Genomic DNA, 19468 nt, shown 5'->3' with positions numbered 1-19468 from the left:
AACCATCCAGGAGTTGAAACTGCTTTGCTGCAGGAATGGATCGACTGCCACAGAAACACCTCAACTACCTTCTGTCCAGTATTTCCTCAGCCTTCGAAACCTATCTGGCTGTGACAGGGAACCATACTCCATATTAAATTCATTTTGCACTATAAATGTATATGCATACCGAATTTCTTTAAAATCTGCTAAGTTGTTCTTCAAAAATTCGACATAATATGCAAATTCTCTTAAGTTGACATGAGTATGTAGTTAAATTTACATGCACTGAAGCGCCTATTTAGGTCGATTTAGCAGAAAAATATTTTAGCTTTACGCTCTTTTTACTGAATAGAAACATTTTGAATATTTTGTGCTTTACAATATTTTTTCTTATTGACTCCCTCTCCTCTGAAAAAAATTAATATGCTATTTTCTTGCATGATCTGTTGTTAAATGTATGAGCAAATACAAAGTGAAAATAAATATGCTAGTAATCATAAATTCATGAGTAATAAATGTTTGAATATATACATGGTGAATTCTTAATTCAAATGAATGAAACTCATAAATAAATAGATATGTGCAAGTCAAAATTTTGTATATATCTATTCGTTTGTTACTTTATATATTTGCATAGAGAATCTATTATCTATTGGTACTTTTATTTCTATTGAAAGTTTTGAAAATCACAAAATAGCGATACATGACTAAATATTGTTATTTTCACATTATTGAAATTCCTGTCTTACATCTACATCGTTTTACAAGCTAGTTTATCTACCGCTATGTATTTTTAGAGAAACAGATTCACATATATTTTTCTCTTCAGAAATTTTAAGTATTCAAAGCTAAAAAGTCTTCACTTGTGTAAATAAGGAACCTAATCGTTTCTAACACACTAACTTAAAACCCATAAAATATCCTAATGTATTTGTGTGTTATTTGACAGTATTGTGACTGTAAAATACTTAAATGGATTTTCAGTTTAGAGCAGTATGTTTGCAACCGGTAGACTGAAGGAACTGGAAATTATTGTCATCAATATCTGGCAAATTGCTTTAGTTTTCTGTTACCCGACGTTGCATATTAGAATTTATGAACTGAACTAGACCGAATAAGCTTACTTTTAGCTTTATAGATTATTGCTGCACGCAATTATTTAAGTGCTGACAGACATTGAAAACCCTAAGTTGAAGAAATATAATAATTTTTCGTATATAACAGAACGCAGGTTAGCCTAACTAATCGGATCAAGATTAGTTCAATTGGTTAATCGAATCATATTGAATATAAACTAGGTTAATATAATAACATGGAATGTAAAATATATTATTTCATGACAAGAAATAGACGCAGGTGCACTTGTTTTCGTTTTAAGTATATCTGTTTAATAATCAAACCATTCAACTTAGCGCGTAGTTTACAATAAAAAGTTTTGTGAGAACTAAAAGTAATTTCCATATAAGCCTGAAAGTATTACTTATTTCAAAATTCAAATAGAATAAATTTAGAAGCACTTAATTTTATTTACATTAGCAGCATTACATTGGCATAGATTTTGTGTAAGAGTGAGAAAGATATTTATTCATGTCTTTTCTTAACTATATTCAAATGATTTATGCTTAAGGTTTGTGTTTCCACACCTCCAATAAGAATTCGCTTTCGACTTTGAGCTGAAATTGGGCAAATTCAGACCAGATTTTGGATAGGTCAGGCAGTAATTGAAATTGCAGTATGGGGCCTGATTTTTTGGTGATCCTCTTATCCAGGAAATGCTGTTATAAATTTGTCTGATCCTACCATGAAAATCATATTTTAAGAGAATGAAATCTCCAGTAGCACCACAATACTTAAAACTTATGTACACAGGAGTCGGGTACTTGGCTTTTCTTTCGCGTCTTTAGAGTGAGTTCTTCATTTCACAAAAGTCAGTACGCAGGAAAGGCATTCGAAATAGTATGTCCTTCCCAATGGTCGAGTTCACTGACGTCACTTGACGTATAGAAGTGGGATAAACGAAGCCACATAGTTAGTAAGAAGTAGTAGATGTGGAGCAGACTATAAGTCAGAAACGTCACATGCTGAAAGATTTCTGATCGGAAAAAGCAAATTTTGTGTTACAGTAATCTTGTATTCCACCAGTAGATTATTCTCCAGCTTTTAAGTCCACATAAGAGTGGGAAAAGAAGATCAGACAATATGTTACATCAGATAAAAAGTGAGGCCAGTGCGGATGGCTTTCCTTTCTTTGAAACCATCCATCAGTACAGACTTTTGTTTACGAGTCACAGCCAGTGTCAGGTAGCTTCATAAAGACACAGCTGTTTACAGTGCAGTCCAATCGTCGGCATCAGTCATAGGTGCTGAATGAACACTTTAATTGTGGCTACTGGGATAGAAGATATTTAAATTTAATTTTTATACGGTAAGTCCACAAAAATGACAAACATTTTCATTAAACATAGTCAAAACTTAGGTACTTTAAATTTACTTCCTTTTACCGCCGTGTACGTTCTTTTTCACTTCTTCACATCTTCAAATTTTTCCTTTCCAATCAATAGCCTCAATACACTTCTTACGTCCGTATCTGTCTTTTCAAGCTGTACACACCATGGTCATTATGTTGTCCATCCTAGGTTTAAAAGTTCCTGTACTCCGATGCTTGTCAAATGCATGTTTCAATGAATTATTTCTATCCTTTGCTTGCGCAGGTTTCGTATTACACAATTTACAAGGGAAAAATTAGGGAAATATCTTTTAATTAATTTTTCCCCTTCCCCTCCTTCAAGAGCAAATAGAGCTGATACAGGTAGCGACTGGCAGTTTAATTATACGTAGTATTTTCTGTTGGACAGCACTGCTCTATATGTTCGCACCACATTTCTGCCGCTTCCAAGAATGTTGTAGATGGGTTATTTTATGAGGAGACACTATATTGCATCCGCTGTAGCTGGTACTTGTTTACCATTGCTTTAATCCACGTGATATGAAACTGATGTGACACCAAATTTGTTAAAAGAGAATCTCTAAAGGTTTCTAATTTTCTTCTTCTTTGCCTTGCCATTATTTCGAGTTAGGAAAAACAAAAGGTTTGCATTGGTTTACACTGTGGGAACATTTATATTGCCTTCGTTTGCACTGTCGTCGATTTCTTGGGATTCAGAGCAGAAAAAGTTGGAATACCCAGAAAAGCAGTGTCTGCAAATGCTAGGATAAAATGAATTTACCATCTCCGCATTCAAGAATGAATAATATCTCCGTGCAGAGTGTACTTATTAGAGTTACTGTGTCGATTTTTGTTGGAAACCTGACAACTCAAGTGGTATAACCTATTTATTAAATAGATTTCTTTACCGGTATCTCTGCTTTCTGTTCCCTTGAGATTTATAACAAAAAACTTCTGTGATACTATCACATTTATTGCACTGGGAAAGTATATTAATTTTAAAAAGTATAATATTTAACATTTAATTTGTTTCAATTAGCAAAACACAAAACAAATTTCCAAGAGGGTCCGAGAAATTTGTTTCATCATTGTGAGATTAGTTTGCTTGACAGATTTCGCTACTAACAAAGAGAAATAGAAACAAGATTGTTAAAAATGGAAACTTTCAGTTAAATGATGTCAAGCTTAAATTAATGCAGATTATGCCTAGAATGCCATAATTTATCAAAACGATTATGCATTGAATAGCATAATTTATTAATAAAATGTTTCATACGACAACAAACAAATTGTACTAGAAATGTTTAATTAGGTTTATAATTCTTTATGTATCTTAGAGCACACAACTGGAATAAGTTTGATTGAAGCTTCTTATTTTACTTTTTACGAAAGAAAAAAATCTTTAATTAAGTGCGCTGCATGACCGAAATACTAGTTCAGAAAATTTTCAGTCTTACAACTATGTGATCTAAAGGTGGATTCAATGGATATCAAGGTGGGTTATATTTTACTTCTAGTTTTGAGATCTAGAGACACAAAAATCTCTGGACTGTTAAATTTGTCTAAAAACAAAATATGCGACAAATCATTTTTGTTCACTAATAATAAGTGTGAGTTATAAACTCAGAGACTTGGCGGATATTTTTCACTGATTCATTTTCAAGCCAAGAAGAATTTAAAATTTTCCCTCCGTTTTCGTAGGAAGAAAATGCCCATCTTAAATACTCTTTAGTTTATCTGAAATCGAACGCAGTGTATTCAGTAGTTATGAAAAAAATATATAATATATAACTATATATTTATATATACAAACACATGTTAATAACAGCATAGGTTTTTCCACAAATACAGTTATATACCGTGTATACAAAAGTCCTCATGTAGCGTTTATTTCTCAAACGTTGGATGTAGACATACACTTCCAGTTATAAAAATGCTTTAAAAGACACAAACATTCATGATTTGGTACTTTTATATAAAAGAATTAGTTTTGTAAAACTTACGTCCCTATACCTACAGTTAAGTTTATTATATAAAATAAAACAAAAAAGTTTGATTCCGTACTAGAAAAACTGACCAAAATTTGCAATTTTAAAGTTGAAGTTCCTGTTCAATCGTCATACGCAAATTGAAGAGCAAAATATTTGCATTTTTACATAACTAAAAATGAAATATAAGTTTAAAAATATATTTCTAATGTAAATAGGTAACATTTCTAATACCTATGCATATTGATGTGAAAGGACTGATCAAGATAATCTTTTTCAAAATAATTTGAAAATTTCACACATAAAGATAATCAAGATACATAAAGATAATCAAGCTTTTTCAAGATAATCACACATAAAGATAATCAAGCTTTTTCAAGATAATTTTTTTATTCTCAGAATATTACAGAAATCGTGTTTTAGAATAGGGATCTCAGACTGACGGCACCCGAAGCAATTTTATGTGACCTGCGGAATGCATTTCAGTTATGGAATTAATACATTTATACGTGAACAGCACTTTTTTCATAGTTAAAATTAATAAGGAAAGAACCCGATTGACAGATGAGCATCTATAATCTGTGATGAAGATATCTCTCCAAAACTGCAAAATTTATCAGAATGAATGGAAACGCCATCAAGTGTCAAGCTATTGTAAGAAATAAAAACGTTTATGATTATTTACATGCAAACATGTGTATTTTTACTTATGATCGAAGAGAAATTTAATAAATAAGAGAAAGAGACTATGTTGTCATTATTTATTCTCAAGTGCTGTTCCACTTGGAAAATTTTCTCTGGAAACCTAGAATGTTGTCTGTTTATTTGTTTATTTTTAATTTAAATTAAAGTAAGTTATTTAATCATTGAATGAACATTTTACAATTATTTAAAATGTCTGTCTAATTAATTAAATACTTGTGTGAAAATTTAATATTTAGCTGACAGTATATTGTGTAACAGATAAAAAATGTCCTGCAGGCTTTTTCGTTAGATTTCAGGTAGAAAATAAGTTTAAATTTTCTTTTTCGTTTGTAATACTATTATTATTGTTCTTGTTTACGTATGGTTTGATAAAATATAGTAAGCGAAAATTAAAATTTATTTAACATATATTTTGTAAAATTTTGTTAATAAAATAATTCTGGCCAATCAACTATTTTCAGATCGTGCATTCAGAGCTGCATGTAATTTCAGTTTGAGACCTCTCTTCTCTTCAGTATTGGCACGTAGCTAATTCGTAATATTATTTTCATTAATTAGAAATGCGAAAATGTTCCCAGTTTAATGATTTTTTGTGCAATTATTATATTATAATTCTAAAGTAACAAAATTGCGTGAAAAAATTAATAACGTATTTTTTGGCGTTTGAAAACTAATGAAGTATTTACTTATGTGAAAATTCTTACGGCTACCATAACGTAACAAAACAATAAATTAAAGAATGATACACTCCAGGTAAATTACAAAAGAATACCGTTGACTGATATTTAAGGGAAAAAACTACCTCGAATTATTGGAATTTATTTTTTATTATGACGGCTAACTGAAAATGAAGTCAAAAATCCCAAATTTTGATAGTAAAATATCGCGATTCATTTTTCTTTTAGGGAGGTCAAACATTTTGTGTTTTATCTCCTATAATGAGTATAAAATTTTAGTAAATGTAAATATAGGGACTAGGCGAAAGTCTAAAAAGTTAAAATATGTAGTTTTTTACAAAACTGATATTTTAGATTTTAAAATGCCAAAACATAAATATTTGCCCCAACTAAAACATTTTTACACCTAGAAATCTGTGTCTTCGACTAACGCTTGGGAAAATAAATGCCTATAAAGAATTTTGTGGAGACGGTATACATAAAATTTTGAAATTGTCGATAACTCACAAACTCATATTTCGCTGATAAAGAAAGACTCCAAAGTAAATTTTTAAAAGCCATATAAAATTTATAAAAAGTTGCAGCATTTCGATATGCATTTGCTCGTATGCATTCATATCCTGCATTAATATTCATTCGCATTCTACATTGATATTTATAATGATTCATATTCTGTGAATAAAATTTTAATTAGCTGAATTTTAAAATATATTCTTTTTAAATTTCTTTACGAAATTTCAAAAAAGGGCTTCAAATTCATTTATATATATTAGAATAGGTTCTTAAATACTGAATCATTAAATCTAGAAAAACTGTTAAATGACTTTTCTAAGGAATTTCGAACATAAATCATATAAAACTGAAATTTGGTTGTGCTGATTAGAAAAAAAATTAATTCAATTTTAAGTATTTAACGTGAAAAAAGTCTTCAAGAAATCCTTATATTTTAAATTATAACTTTAAAAATCAAAGGATTTTTTTCTTTCTAATGTTTGGTACTGAAGATCCATTTAAAGTTATTTACACGCTTTCGGATCTACTTAAAATTATTTGCCTTAGATTTAAAACAGTCTAAAATTTCAAGCTCAGCATACCATTATGATGTGATTTTGAGTATAATCATGTGATACATTATGATGTGATTTTGAGGATAATCATGTGTTACAAAGTTCACATTATGATGTGATTTTGAGGATAATCATGTGATACAAAGTTCACATTATGATGTGATTTTGAGGATAATCATGTGATACAAAGTTCACATTATGATGTGATTTTGAGGATAATCATGTGATACAAAGTTCTCAAAGCGTAACTTATACTTTCGTATAACCACATAAAGAGGTTATCAGTTGGGAGACATTGAGTAGGAATTTATGCTTTTACGCTGTCTTCGGAGGCTATCATGGCTGAGGATATCTAGGAAGACGAAGATATCACAAGCTCCGCAGAATATCCGAGAATATGACATACTGCACTCGGGGAATGTTTCGAAAAGGTTTTGGGATTCTTCTAGATATCCTAAGGATGTGCGCTGAGATTGTGAACAACATCTTTAGGATATAGTAACGACGTTTTTTGTATTATGCATGATAAAAGAATTCAACAGGAAACGAATAGCTGAAAATAACACTTGCATTCGTTTTTCCCAATGTAAAATGCCAAAACATTTCATTAATATGCATATCTTTAACACTGAAAGGAGATGAAGACTTATATATACTTACGTGTTCCGAAAGAGCAATCTAGACAATATTTTAATCAAAATATTAATATTAGGAAGTATTTAAGATATTAACTAAAACTAGCAACATTGATTATTGAATTAAGCATGTATATTTCTTAGAATTTTTAAGATCGATTTAAATAAATAAACATATGTCCATTAAGGTAACAAATTTAAGTTTCAGTGCGATATACTAAATGTCAAAATTTCATTCTTACAACATGAATCTTCAAGATAATTTTATTATGTTATGATAAATTTTAATACACTTGAAAGTACATATAAACTTACCCGTGCATTTACGAATATGAAATACATTTGAGCAAAAGTGAAGATCATCTGCAGAATCGGATTTAAACCCAAGAATATGTTGTAACAAAGTGATGTAGGAGGCACTTCGAAAAAAGAACCAAATTCCAAGCCGTTATAAACCATTGTTCCAAGGCCAAAGGCTTAAAATATACAAAAAAGAAAAATGATTTATATTATCGTTCAATATATTTTTTCAGTGAAAGAAATAGATTACATCGTAATAACTGACATAACGAAAAGAGTTTTAAAAAATGTGGAATTTTACATTTCTCTTTCGTAATTTAAATATAACTTAACTAAGTATGGAACATGTTTTTAAAAAATTATCTAAAAATCTGACTATTTTGAAGCATTGATCATAACGGGAGCGTTGCTTTTAAAATGCCTCTTTAACTGAATAAATGGAGTAAGAAAACTTGCAATGACTTTAAATTATTTACGGATGTTAAAAACATACATTGAACATAAATCCAGAATGACATTCGTACTAACATGACTTAGTATAGAGTCTTCTGCCGTAGACTGTTTATAGCTCATTAGTATTTTATAATAGCTTCGTACTTACAGTTTATTATTATTTAAAGAAGAGTTACAGTTTATTTGCATTTAAGAGAACAACAAACGCATATGAATGTAGTACTGCACTTAAATAACCAACATAATCATATGAAATCTAGCTGTTAGAAGTTTCATCTTTCACATACCTTTCGAATTAGTATGTAAGGATTACGTTAATTTTATTAACAGTTAAATTTTAAGTTAAAGTTACTTTCCTGTCAAATTCTTAACTTCAACTTACTACTTCCGGCCAGAACGTAGTTTTGGAATCTTGCTGAATATTTAATGAGGAGGAGCGGTATTTAAACCACGAACTTACTTACTGAGTCAGAGAGAATCAGAGTTTCTGATTTACGCCCGTCTGCCTTTTTGACCACTCTCTCTCTCAAAGCTGTTATTACGCTCGGCCGTACTCAGGCCCTTGTTAAGCTTCGTAGTCAAATAAGTGAAGGGGCCAACTCGATTTGAATATTGATAGCTTCGGCTATATTTCTTTAGTTAATCTTAGTTTTAGTTTAATTCTTAGTCTCTTAAGTTCGAGCCCAAGTGAGGGCTTTGTTTGTACCCTCCCAGTCAGAGTTTTGTTAAATCTTATTGGAATAATAAAGGGTTAGTTACCCTTCTATCTTGTTGTTTGTTGTCACCCGAACTCTAGAGATTATTCGCTTATCAGTTCTTAAGATTATTCACTTCCAACATTAACTTAGAATTACAATGTGAGGATTCTTTAATATATCGGAATGGAATATACTCTACAAGTATATTCCATTCCGATATATTAAAGAAATATAATTTACGAACTGTAGCATATTTTATGAAATTTGTAAACTACAGTAAGTACTCTTACCTCTATAATTCTTCAGGTTATTAGTTACCAAAAATTGTAGAATTTCTTGTTTCTTCTTTTATTTAGGCAGTAAGACATCTTACCATCGAAGTATATATTGTATTGTTAACCATATGTATTGTTAAGCAGAGACTTAATCTAGATTTTTCTTATTCTTATCTGAGCGGAAAACATTTCAGAGACAGAAACTGACTTACCTATAGCTCCAATCCGCAGAAAAAGACTCCCATGGCTTTTATCGTTATCGGATATGCGGTACTTTTTCAATCGGGGAGGAACTGGACCATCAGGTCCATTGTCAACTCCTTTCTCTCCAAGTCTTCTTAAACTTTCTAAGATTGTTATCTTTTTGGCGACGGCGCTCAAGCCACTTCCAGCGGTAGAATCACGTAAAAGATAGATGTAAATGTACAGCAAAAACAGAAGTGAAGTTGAGTAGAGATACAAGTAAAAACCCTAATGTTAAAAAAATAATTAAACAAATTTCCTGTATAGTAAGATAAAAATAAAAAGATTAAATCATAAAGTTTTATGCTTTTTCATAATTGCAAATACTAAAATTAAAGTTTTAAAGTTGAAATAATTTTAAAAAAATTAAGAAAGTTAAAAAAATTGGTTCATGCATGCAAACATGACATATTTTTGCAATTATTCACTACTGCCTAAATGAAATTATTAATAATTTTCACCAGCATATGGCTGTTTCTAACTTTCTTATTTTCGACCTGTTGCTTTCTAAAAATTGTACGAATTATTTATTAATTATTACGAATTATTATTAATTACTGTTTTATTGTTTATTTTTGTTTTAGTAAGTTGTTTGTAAATTATTTTCGTGCGTGTTTTATTTTTATTAATTTTTAATTCCATGTAAATATATGAGATTTCCTTTAGTTTTTCCTTACTTGCGTAACAATTTTTCTTTTCCTTCTTTCATACGTTATTCACGTTTCTTTTTAATGCTAAAAATTCAGAGTTTTTTCAAAGTGTGATGAAATAGCGTATGTAGCTCCTAATTCTTTGCAGAACATACTATAAACAAATTCATTTTTCATCTGAGAGAATGTGGGATTATATTTCGCTTCTGTGTTTCTTAATTTTGAAACATTTCAATCACCCGGGCTGAACAATGACCCGGGCTGTTAGGAAAGGATTTGAAAATACCTTGGAAATTAGTTTTACTATTATATCATTTTAAATGACTGGCTTCTTATTGCAAATTTTGCTTCTTTGGATTTTTTCGGATTAGAAAGAACGTGGTAATTAAATGTGGAAAGGATTCACATTTTGAAAGTTTGATAATTAGACGAAGTTAGAAGTTACATTTTGTAACCTTAACTTAAAACTTTTGTATAAATTTTCGCAATACTTGAGTAAATAACTACTTAATTTAATCTGTTCTGAGTTGAAATAATAGTCTATTCAAATAACATAAGGTTAACAAAATTAACAAAATTTTGGATTAATTAATTATTGGCATTTAACGTTAGGCTACCAGGCCATTTTCAGTACCTCAAGAATCTAATGAGCAGTAAAAAGATTCTTTCTGTGCTTCATTGACGTATTGTGAATAATTGGTACATTCATTAGCTCTTAAAAGATGTTTTTCTTGACGTTAGAGATACATAACTAAGATAAAAACATTAGACAAAAATAGGTTCCTAAAGTGTAATAGGATTAAAATATTTTCAGAAATTTTCCAAAGTTTAAATAAGCGGTAAAATTTAAGCTATTAAATTACGATAAACTATCTAATTAAATATTACAATTCAATTTTAACTACCGGTTCGCCGAAACAAAAGTATTCAGGGAAACACTTTTACCGAACCAGTTTCAATAACTGCACATCTGGTCATAAGTGATTTGATTTATTTTCCTACTTAAAAAAATACGTATTACGTTTTTTCACAGTGTGCCAGTTTCTTTTGGAGATGAAACAATGAACTGAATTCCTTTTTCATATATGACACACAGTATCACTTTAATATTCGTAATAATTCAATTTAATATTAATAATTGTCACTTTAATATTCGTAATAATTCATTTTAATATTAATAATTGTCACTTTAATATTCGTAATAATTCACTTTAATATTAATAATTGTCACTTTCATATTCACTTGAAAATAACTTCAGTTTGCTATTTAGTTTTCCAGTTTTTTATAGCTTCAAATGAGTAAAATGATTTTTTACTTATTTCTTTTGCATTCTTCTTTCGCATATAAATTAACCAATTAAAACCAAACAAGTTGGGCTGTTATCTCTCGAAATAAATTAATATGGTATTAAGGATATCAAATTTTAGAGAGGTTTTAAGCATCGGTTCTTAAATAAATAAAAGTTCGAAAGTCCTAAGAACATATTACGGAATGCGTAGTTAATCGTATTAAAAATAAAATAGTAATAACAATAAAAACACGAATATATACCCGAAACGCAAGGACTCTTAAAAGGTCTGGAAAATAACATCTGAAATCGTCTCAATGACGCTCATAAACAAGGAACTTATTGGAAGACAAAGGGTTAAAGAACAAAAGAATCGCGTAAAAAAGATGCAAAGATATGTCAAATGGCACGCACGCAATGAAGAAGGTTGCAGAAAAAGAATCTTATTGCATATTTCTCTGCCAAAATATGAAGACACTGATTATGAATCAAAGTGTCATACCCGAAATTAAATTCGCTGGTGTAGACGTAGAAACATATATTTTGGTTTCTTGATACAATGGTAGTTAAGAAAAGCAGCACTTTTTGTTGTAAACAGAACAGCTTTTAATTACTATGTGATGACATGAATAAAAAAAAATTTCAGATTATTTGTGTATAAAATATAGTGTTTGTAAATTGTATTTTGAGTGGTTTTCTAGAGCGTATGAAAAGAAAAATCTGAGGAAAATTGCCTAAAGCGAGTTCCGAATGGATAAAACTGTAATATGATCGAACGATTCAATTTTTAAATTTAATTAGAAAGAAAAATAAGAGTTATACATATATTTAGTTGTTGTTACATGATGGTAGATTGGTTTATGCCCTTGAGAAGTCGATTAATCTGCGATCAATGATGATAGCTACTTTTTCAATACTTAAAATTATGCCTTCTTTTTTTTTTTTTTTTTTTTTTTTTTTTTTTGCAATCAAGGATTTTTCGTTACAGAGTTTTATGTTTTTAAAGCAATAGAGATTTAGAAAATACTTTTTTAAAAATCTAATTAAAATTCCTATTGCAAAAAATTTTTTAAATTTTTCTTAGTTTTAATTGAAATTCTGTTCCTTGGAAGGTATATGAAAAGTTTTTTTATTATAAATTATTCATATATATATATATATATATATATATATATATATATATGAATTTTAATTACTATGTGATGACATGAATAAAAAAAACATTTCAGGTTATTTGTGTATAAAATATAAACACTTTTCATTAATTTTTTTAACTAAGTTAGCAGTTTTGGAAACCATATTTATGCAATAACTTGATAATAACTAAGTGAGAGTGTTTTTAAACTAAACACTCTGTCTTAATTATTATGAAGTAATTGCATAAATACTGTTTCCAAAATGCAGTAAACAGAAATGAAAAGTGCATGATTCGAAAGTTTTAATTTTTGCTTGATCTGAAAATATGTTCCAAAAGCAAAAATAAAACTATATGGGAGAGGCAGAAAAAAAAAAAAAAAAAAAAATGCGACACAATGCGTGAAAAGTCATTCAAACACAAATGCTCACGATATCCCATAACAGACTGCAGTATTGTGTGTGTGCAGGGCACGAAACACATTACAGGTTTCTTAGTCCAACATTAAGCGGTAGAAATCGAACTCGGAAGTATACCAAGAGAGAGATAAAAAAATTATCACCTTGGCACGATTCGATATTTTACCTTTTTTTTTTTTTTTGTTTTTCCTTCCTCCCTCCATATTTCATCGGGAACCTTATTTTAGCAGAAAAAATGCTTCTCATGTCTACATACAATGTGTTATTGTTTCCTTCGGGTATTTTTCTTTGAGCCTGAAATTTGATTTACTCATCAAACAGTACGTTCAGCCAATGGTTTTTTAACATTTGCCATCACCTTTCATATCAAAACAGGTAATAGTTGAAATATGCTTCGATTTGAACATGACACAACAGGCAGAATTGTAAAGATATAGATATATTTTTTTGTTTTTATAAAAATTAAAATTCAGAATAAAAATGCGTACATCAGTTTAACTTTCAGAAAAGTGTGTAAATGAGCGTAGGATTTAATAATATGCAAACAGAAATAAATTAAAGTTGTCTCATTAAGTGTAGAAAATCAAAGATTTTTATTTATTAGCATTGAGCGTATGCCTTGTGAATATAAGCAAATTTTATGTAGATAATTATCCACATATATTTCACATGATCATTATTAAACGTAGTATTTTTTTTTCACTTTACGCTATTTAGGAGAATAATATATCTCTCGATAGTCCTAAGTTATGAGAATGTATATGTGCTCTAGTTAAACACAATTTTATAAATAATGTATACAACTGGAGCAAAAATTTGAAATATATTCTTATGAATGAATATTACTTTCAAAAATAATTATTTTTAAACCAATTAAAGTTATTAAAAAATCTGAGAATATTAACGCTTATTTAGGGTTTTGGTGATTAAAATCATCAGTCTCTTTCAAATATTTTTTTAATTCCTTACCTGGCATACAGATATATTTCCTAAACTAAAAATTGTTTTTCGGTGTAGAAGAGTACAGGACTTAAGCGCCAGATAAAAGACCACGAGCTGTGAATTATAAGAATGTCTAACATTTGACTTAAATTGTCATATGTTTAACATCTGACAAATTAATTTGAATATAAACATGCATTCTTATTCTTAGTACCTAAACTATGCACATAGATTGTCTATGTTCTATGAGAGCATATCATACACTAGCGCAGAACTAGTGAAATTGAATCCAAAGAATGAAAAATTAAACTCTTTATATTTAAAAAGCTTTCGAATTAATACATCACCTGGTCCTGATTCTACATCAAATAAGATTATTAAACAGTTTCACTTAATGTTTTCTTCTCTTTTCCATAAACTTCTTATTGTTCGTCTGGATGTTGGTATTTTTTCACGTGTTGGCAATACGCTCAGGTGATACTTCTAAAAGAAATGAGTCTAGTGTTCCTTGTTTGGATTGCCTTAGACGTATAAGGTTACTTCTTGCTCTAGATAAGTGCTTGGAAAATTTTTTTACAGAATTTTCTGGTATTTGCACAGAGAAGACTTTCTTTCCGGTGATTAACAGCGTTTGACAACTTAGACGAGTAGTTAAAACGCTATTTTACGCATGAGTGGGATTGTTTGGAGAGGTAAAAAGAAACATTTACACACTATTTTGGTTCTTCTTTATACAAAAATGCTCTTTCGACAATGTGTGGTGGCCATGCATTCTCCAACCTGCTCAAAGAATTGGAACTTCAAACGAATACTTTTTAACCTTGCTGCTAACGTTTTAATGATAGGAGGGCCAAATTGAAACTAGATTCAATTTTTGCAATCGATCGCCTTGAAAGGGGTTGCCCTCAAGGCTCAGTTTCTGGACCTACATTTTTGAATATTATTATTATTGATCTGTTCTCAAAGCTTAAAAATCTTGTCTGTTGCCATACTAGAGCCTTTTCGGATGATATCTTAATTTGCTTCCAGAGTTGGGATCTTTCTGGCACTTTTTTCAACTCACAGGAGACTTTAAATTTCGCCTCCGATTGGTTAAAAGGTTTTAAATAAGACTTAAGACCTCCGATTGGTTAAAAGGTCCTGATAAAACCACAGCCATGATTATTGAAAGACGAAACTTGCTATGATGCATTTCAGTTTTAGCACAATGCTTGAGAGCATAAACTAACGAGACTCTAGAAGACTGTGTGAGGAATTATCTTAAGTACGACAAAGTCCATAGAAAGTTGTAAAGAATCCTTTATTTACTCAATGTAATCGCAGACGTCAACGACTTGTGCTTAGAGAAGCCAACACGTTTGGCTTAACTCAAAAAGATAATGATGAACTTGAAATGTATTAAGTTTGACCTAACAGCTCACAGGGTAATTTAAAGCTCAGGATGGCTTTGATTCGTGAAAGTCGGCTTAACGAGCCTAATTGCGAGAAGCGCTCAACGGCCGCAGAAATCTAATCGCTAGTAAATCAAGATAGCAACTTGGGCTTCAAACAGGCATAACACACTCTAAAATCACCTAAGCTTTCCCTTAAATACTAATACCTTCTGCTTCATTCGAATACACGAGCGCTAGCATATTAACATTCTGGCAAGAAAACATGGGTTGAAAAAGAGAATCAAAGAAAAGTTGCGTTAAATAAAAGTTAACTGTCAGTTAAATTAAATGAATGCCCATGTAGTTATTTCTCTACTGAACTGCATTAGCTGTGGTAAAGCAAATAAGCAATTTTGAGGTTTTCGATGACTGCAAAATGTTTTGGAAGTGACAGTTAACTTTATAAGATATTTTCTCCCTCCTTCCAGCATGCTTTCGTGGCGTAACGGTAGCACACTCGGTGCGTATTCGAGAGGTCCAGGTTCGAGCTCCGGTAGGTTTGCTCATTTGTAGGCAAGGAATTGAATCCTACATAATGTGTGGCCTTAGAGTCTGGAGTATGGAGCTTAAGGAAGATAAATTATAAATAACTGAGGTGCATTCAAAGGCGGATACTTTTGCAGGTCATTTTTGGATACTGTACTATAAGTTCGGAGTCTGTTTGTGCAATTTCTGGTTTCCCTCCAATCGATATTGCCATTCTTCACAATACTGCATTTAGAAAATATTTCCCTGCTTCTTCTATTTCTGATTATGACTGTGTTTTGCTTCCATCTTTTCTTCTTCATACCTCAGAAAGAAATGCTGTTAAAATTATTCGGTTTAACAATAAAATCGCAGATGATTTCTCCATAACTTGCTATACTGATGGCAAAGTTAGTTTCGCATTTGTTTTCGCAGAATGGTCTTAGTTCGAGAACTTTCAATTTAGAATTCGAGATGAATGAATGATTTTTATCTGAACTTTCGTCTTTAAACCTCGCCTTCAAACGGATCACTGATAAAATAGTACTGTTCCAGACTAATGTATATCTTCTTCTAATAACATAATAATGGACATTCAAAGACAACTTAAAAACATAAAAGATAGAAACATTTCGGTTGCTTTTGCATTTGTTTGTGGACATACGAGTTTTGTTGGGAATGAGCGAGGGAATGTTTTTTACAAAGACAGTAATTAAGCCTAAAATTGACATTTTTGTTAATCTCCCTAAATCCTTTTATAAGAAGGTTATGAAGGAAAGAATTATAGAGTCGTGGAATCAAGAATAGGTTAGTTCAAATAAAGGGAGCTTAACTAAAAGACTTTTCTATTCCATCAAAATGAGATTGTCATGTCATCATTTTTTATCAGTTATAAAATTACCTGGCTTCTTACTGGCCATAGAAACTTTAAAAGTTATCTGAGCAGATTTAAGTTGGACACAGAAGACGCTGCAAACACAAAAAGTCTGAGTTTAGAGACTTTTTGTGAATGCAGAATCGGTGGCGAGGGAAATGTTAAAAATGTGCTTCTACTGTGTTACAAATTTTACAGTGAAAGAAAGATCTTAAAACTGGCAGTTAAAAATATAAATATTAACTGGCCTCTAGATTTTCATGAGTTTATTTCTGACGGAAGTGCCTTTGACTGTTTTTGTAAATTCATTGTAAAATATTGTAATTCTTTATAATTTTTTTAAAAAAATTCCTTTTTCTGTTTTATTTCCTGCATTGTGTTTCATACTTACTTTTGTAAGCACCAAATGGTATTTTATGGTCCATGAGGAATCGTTTGTGTTTTTAATTTAAAAAAAAATGAACAAATTTTCTTATGCGTCTGTATTTTTACTTATTAGACACGTATTTAGTTAATAATCGGCTTAAAATTTTGCTGTAGTTACAGTGAAAAGTATAGCTGAATCACTTCAAAATGCCAGGAAAAGGCAACTTCATCTCATACCAAGAAACCTCCAGATTTAAATAAATGAAATTATCTTCATAGATTTAAAATCGTTCAGACGGATATAACTGTTTAAATATAAGATTACTATCCCTTTAGTATGCTGAAATTTTGTAAAGTTAAAATGATGCCTTAGGTTTTGAATAAATTTTTACGTTGTCCTGATTTGAAGGATTTGATGACGTAGATTAAAAAAACTTGCGGTTTTCATCGATAACACAGTAAGATGCCAGCAAATGATCTGTATATATGCTTTTTTTTTGGGGGGGGGGAAGTCAAGGTCTGATATTTTCTCATAATTTTAGAAACACTTTTCCTGCTCCATACAAATGGTACCAAAAGTTTTATATGCTAACCTAAAACAAAATTTGTGTCTGAAAGCTCTTTATTTCAGTATTTTTAGTAATGTTGTGGTTTATTTTCTTCAGTGAATCTTTAAAAGTTAATACTAACAATTTTGGTAAACACTGCTGTTATTTTAAAGACTTTTCATATAAGAACAATACCTGATAACTCACGTTAAACGTAAAGGTAAAAAAATAAATATGTGAGAGAAATAGCTTATAACACACTACACTTATAACACACTACGTCTCTTTTCTACCCGCTTTTGCTTACACGACATAAAACAGTATCAGGCTGATTACACAGCTTAATTATACGGGGTAATACGATTATATCACATAAGACAGAATCAGGCTTTATAATGGTTATTTGAGTTGAAAAAAATTCCCTACTAGATTCAAAAATATTTTCCATACCCTTACTTGTGAGTGTTATCGATATTTTGAAATCAATGCCTACTTGACATAAATTACATGCTATAACATTAATAACCTATAGCTAAAATCGATTTCTAAAAATGTCATCCAGGTCGACTAAGTACTAGTTTCTTGTATACCAATAATGTATTCTATTTCAAGAATATCTAAGTCTTTTAACTCAGTTAATAGTTCTAAGCATGTTAACTGCTTGTATTTGTGGGGAAGCAAAAGATACAGTTATTTTCATATGACATTATTTTCTTACAAATGCCAATATATTACTCTTATATGCTAGCATTAAAAAAAAGAAAAAAAAAAGATTATTCAACTCTCATTCCGCAATTAATAGCTATTGGCTTTAGCAAGTGATTCTCAGAGGGAAATTATTTCTATGATTGAAAGTGAAAGAGGTCGTATTGGTATATGTATGTATAAAATGACCAATTATTTTCAGTTTTAAAATTCAAATTTTATAAAATATAGAATTAAAGAGATTTCTGCTGTAGAAAAATTTGTAAATTAAGGCACTGGTTTTCGTTGCTTGGTTACAAATTAACATGATTCGTTGCATTTTTATCTGTAGCATTAAATGGTGAACACGTATAAGTTAGAAATTTAACTACTAAAACTTTATATTTAAAATTTTTATGAAAAGAGAATAGATCTTTCTTTCGAAAACTCACGTTACCTCAAAATAAAGCAGTGGTACTTGAGGAGTTACGATTTCAGAAATGAAAAAAGCGACGCATATTACAACCACTAGTTGGGCATACATGGAACTGAGGATGATAAACTGTTGAGTCCTGAAAAAGAAAGGTTTATGTTAATAGAAACAGAACTTAATTTTTTCTCTGTAGTAATACATGCTCATTGAAAGGAACTAGTATTCATATTAAGTAACTTGCTTCAAATATGATGAAGTCTTAGAAGTAACTTTTCATACAAAAGACATAAAAAGTTTTATAAGCCCCTGATCATTTTTTTTTCTCAAATTATGTGGATTTATAATCCCATTTATGATACCTGTTTACTTACTATTTTTATGAAGTCCTCCAAGAAGGCATGTCATCCTTAGGTGCCTTGCTGTAATCAATTACCTAATATCTTCCTATTTGGGGGGGACATACTCATTTTTTTAACCCATTCATTCATATTTTGCATCATATTTCATTTTCGGTACCTACGAAAATTATCTTCGTAAAAATCTGGTGCATTTTTTGTAGGCTTTTTTGTCTTAGAATTTATATTTAATTAATAGATTAAGCTAAAAATTTCCTCGTGATTCTTTTCCAAAATATATCTATTTAGTTAATATTTGCATAAAACCTCAAAATCCATCAGGACTGTTATACCATCATATCGCCATATCGTAAAGTCATATATCAAGTCAGACCGTCTGTGCTTTTATATGTAATTATCGACAGT

The 19468-nt window shown here is 30.2% G+C and overlaps 1 protein-coding gene across 4 annotated transcripts in view; it reads right to left on the bottom strand.

The window, feature by feature from the left end:
* The window catches only part of LOC118181498 (proton channel OtopLc-like), a 167750-nt gene that overhangs the window by 19569 nt on the left and 128713 nt on the right, over window positions 1-19468 (bottom strand). For 3 of the 4 annotated variants that reach the window (XM_035350655.2, XM_035350656.2, XM_035350653.2), the window contains 4 exons: window positions 18732-18846; window positions 9439-9697; window positions 7816-7976; window positions 7526-7543 (listed from right to left, as the gene is read on the bottom strand). In XM_035350655.2, the coding sequence (XP_035206546.1) occupies window positions 7526-7543; window positions 7816-7976; window positions 9439-9697; window positions 18732-18846 (553 nt within the window). The remainder of the gene's footprint in view (window positions 1-7525; window positions 7544-7815; window positions 7977-9438; window positions 9698-18731; window positions 18847-19468) is intronic. The other variant, XM_035350654.2, reaches the window with a different exon arrangement.

The sequence above is a fragment of the Stegodyphus dumicola genome, chromosome X1 (genome assembly GCF_044657685.1).
Source record: "Stegodyphus dumicola isolate Sdum_Otavi_A_Nest chromosome X1, ASM4465768v1".
Lineage (NCBI taxonomy): Eukaryota > Metazoa > Arthropoda > Arachnida > Araneae > Eresidae > Stegodyphus > Stegodyphus dumicola.
The sequence above is the reverse complement of the archived record's forward strand: the minus strand, read 5'-3'. Positions and strand labels throughout refer to the sequence as shown.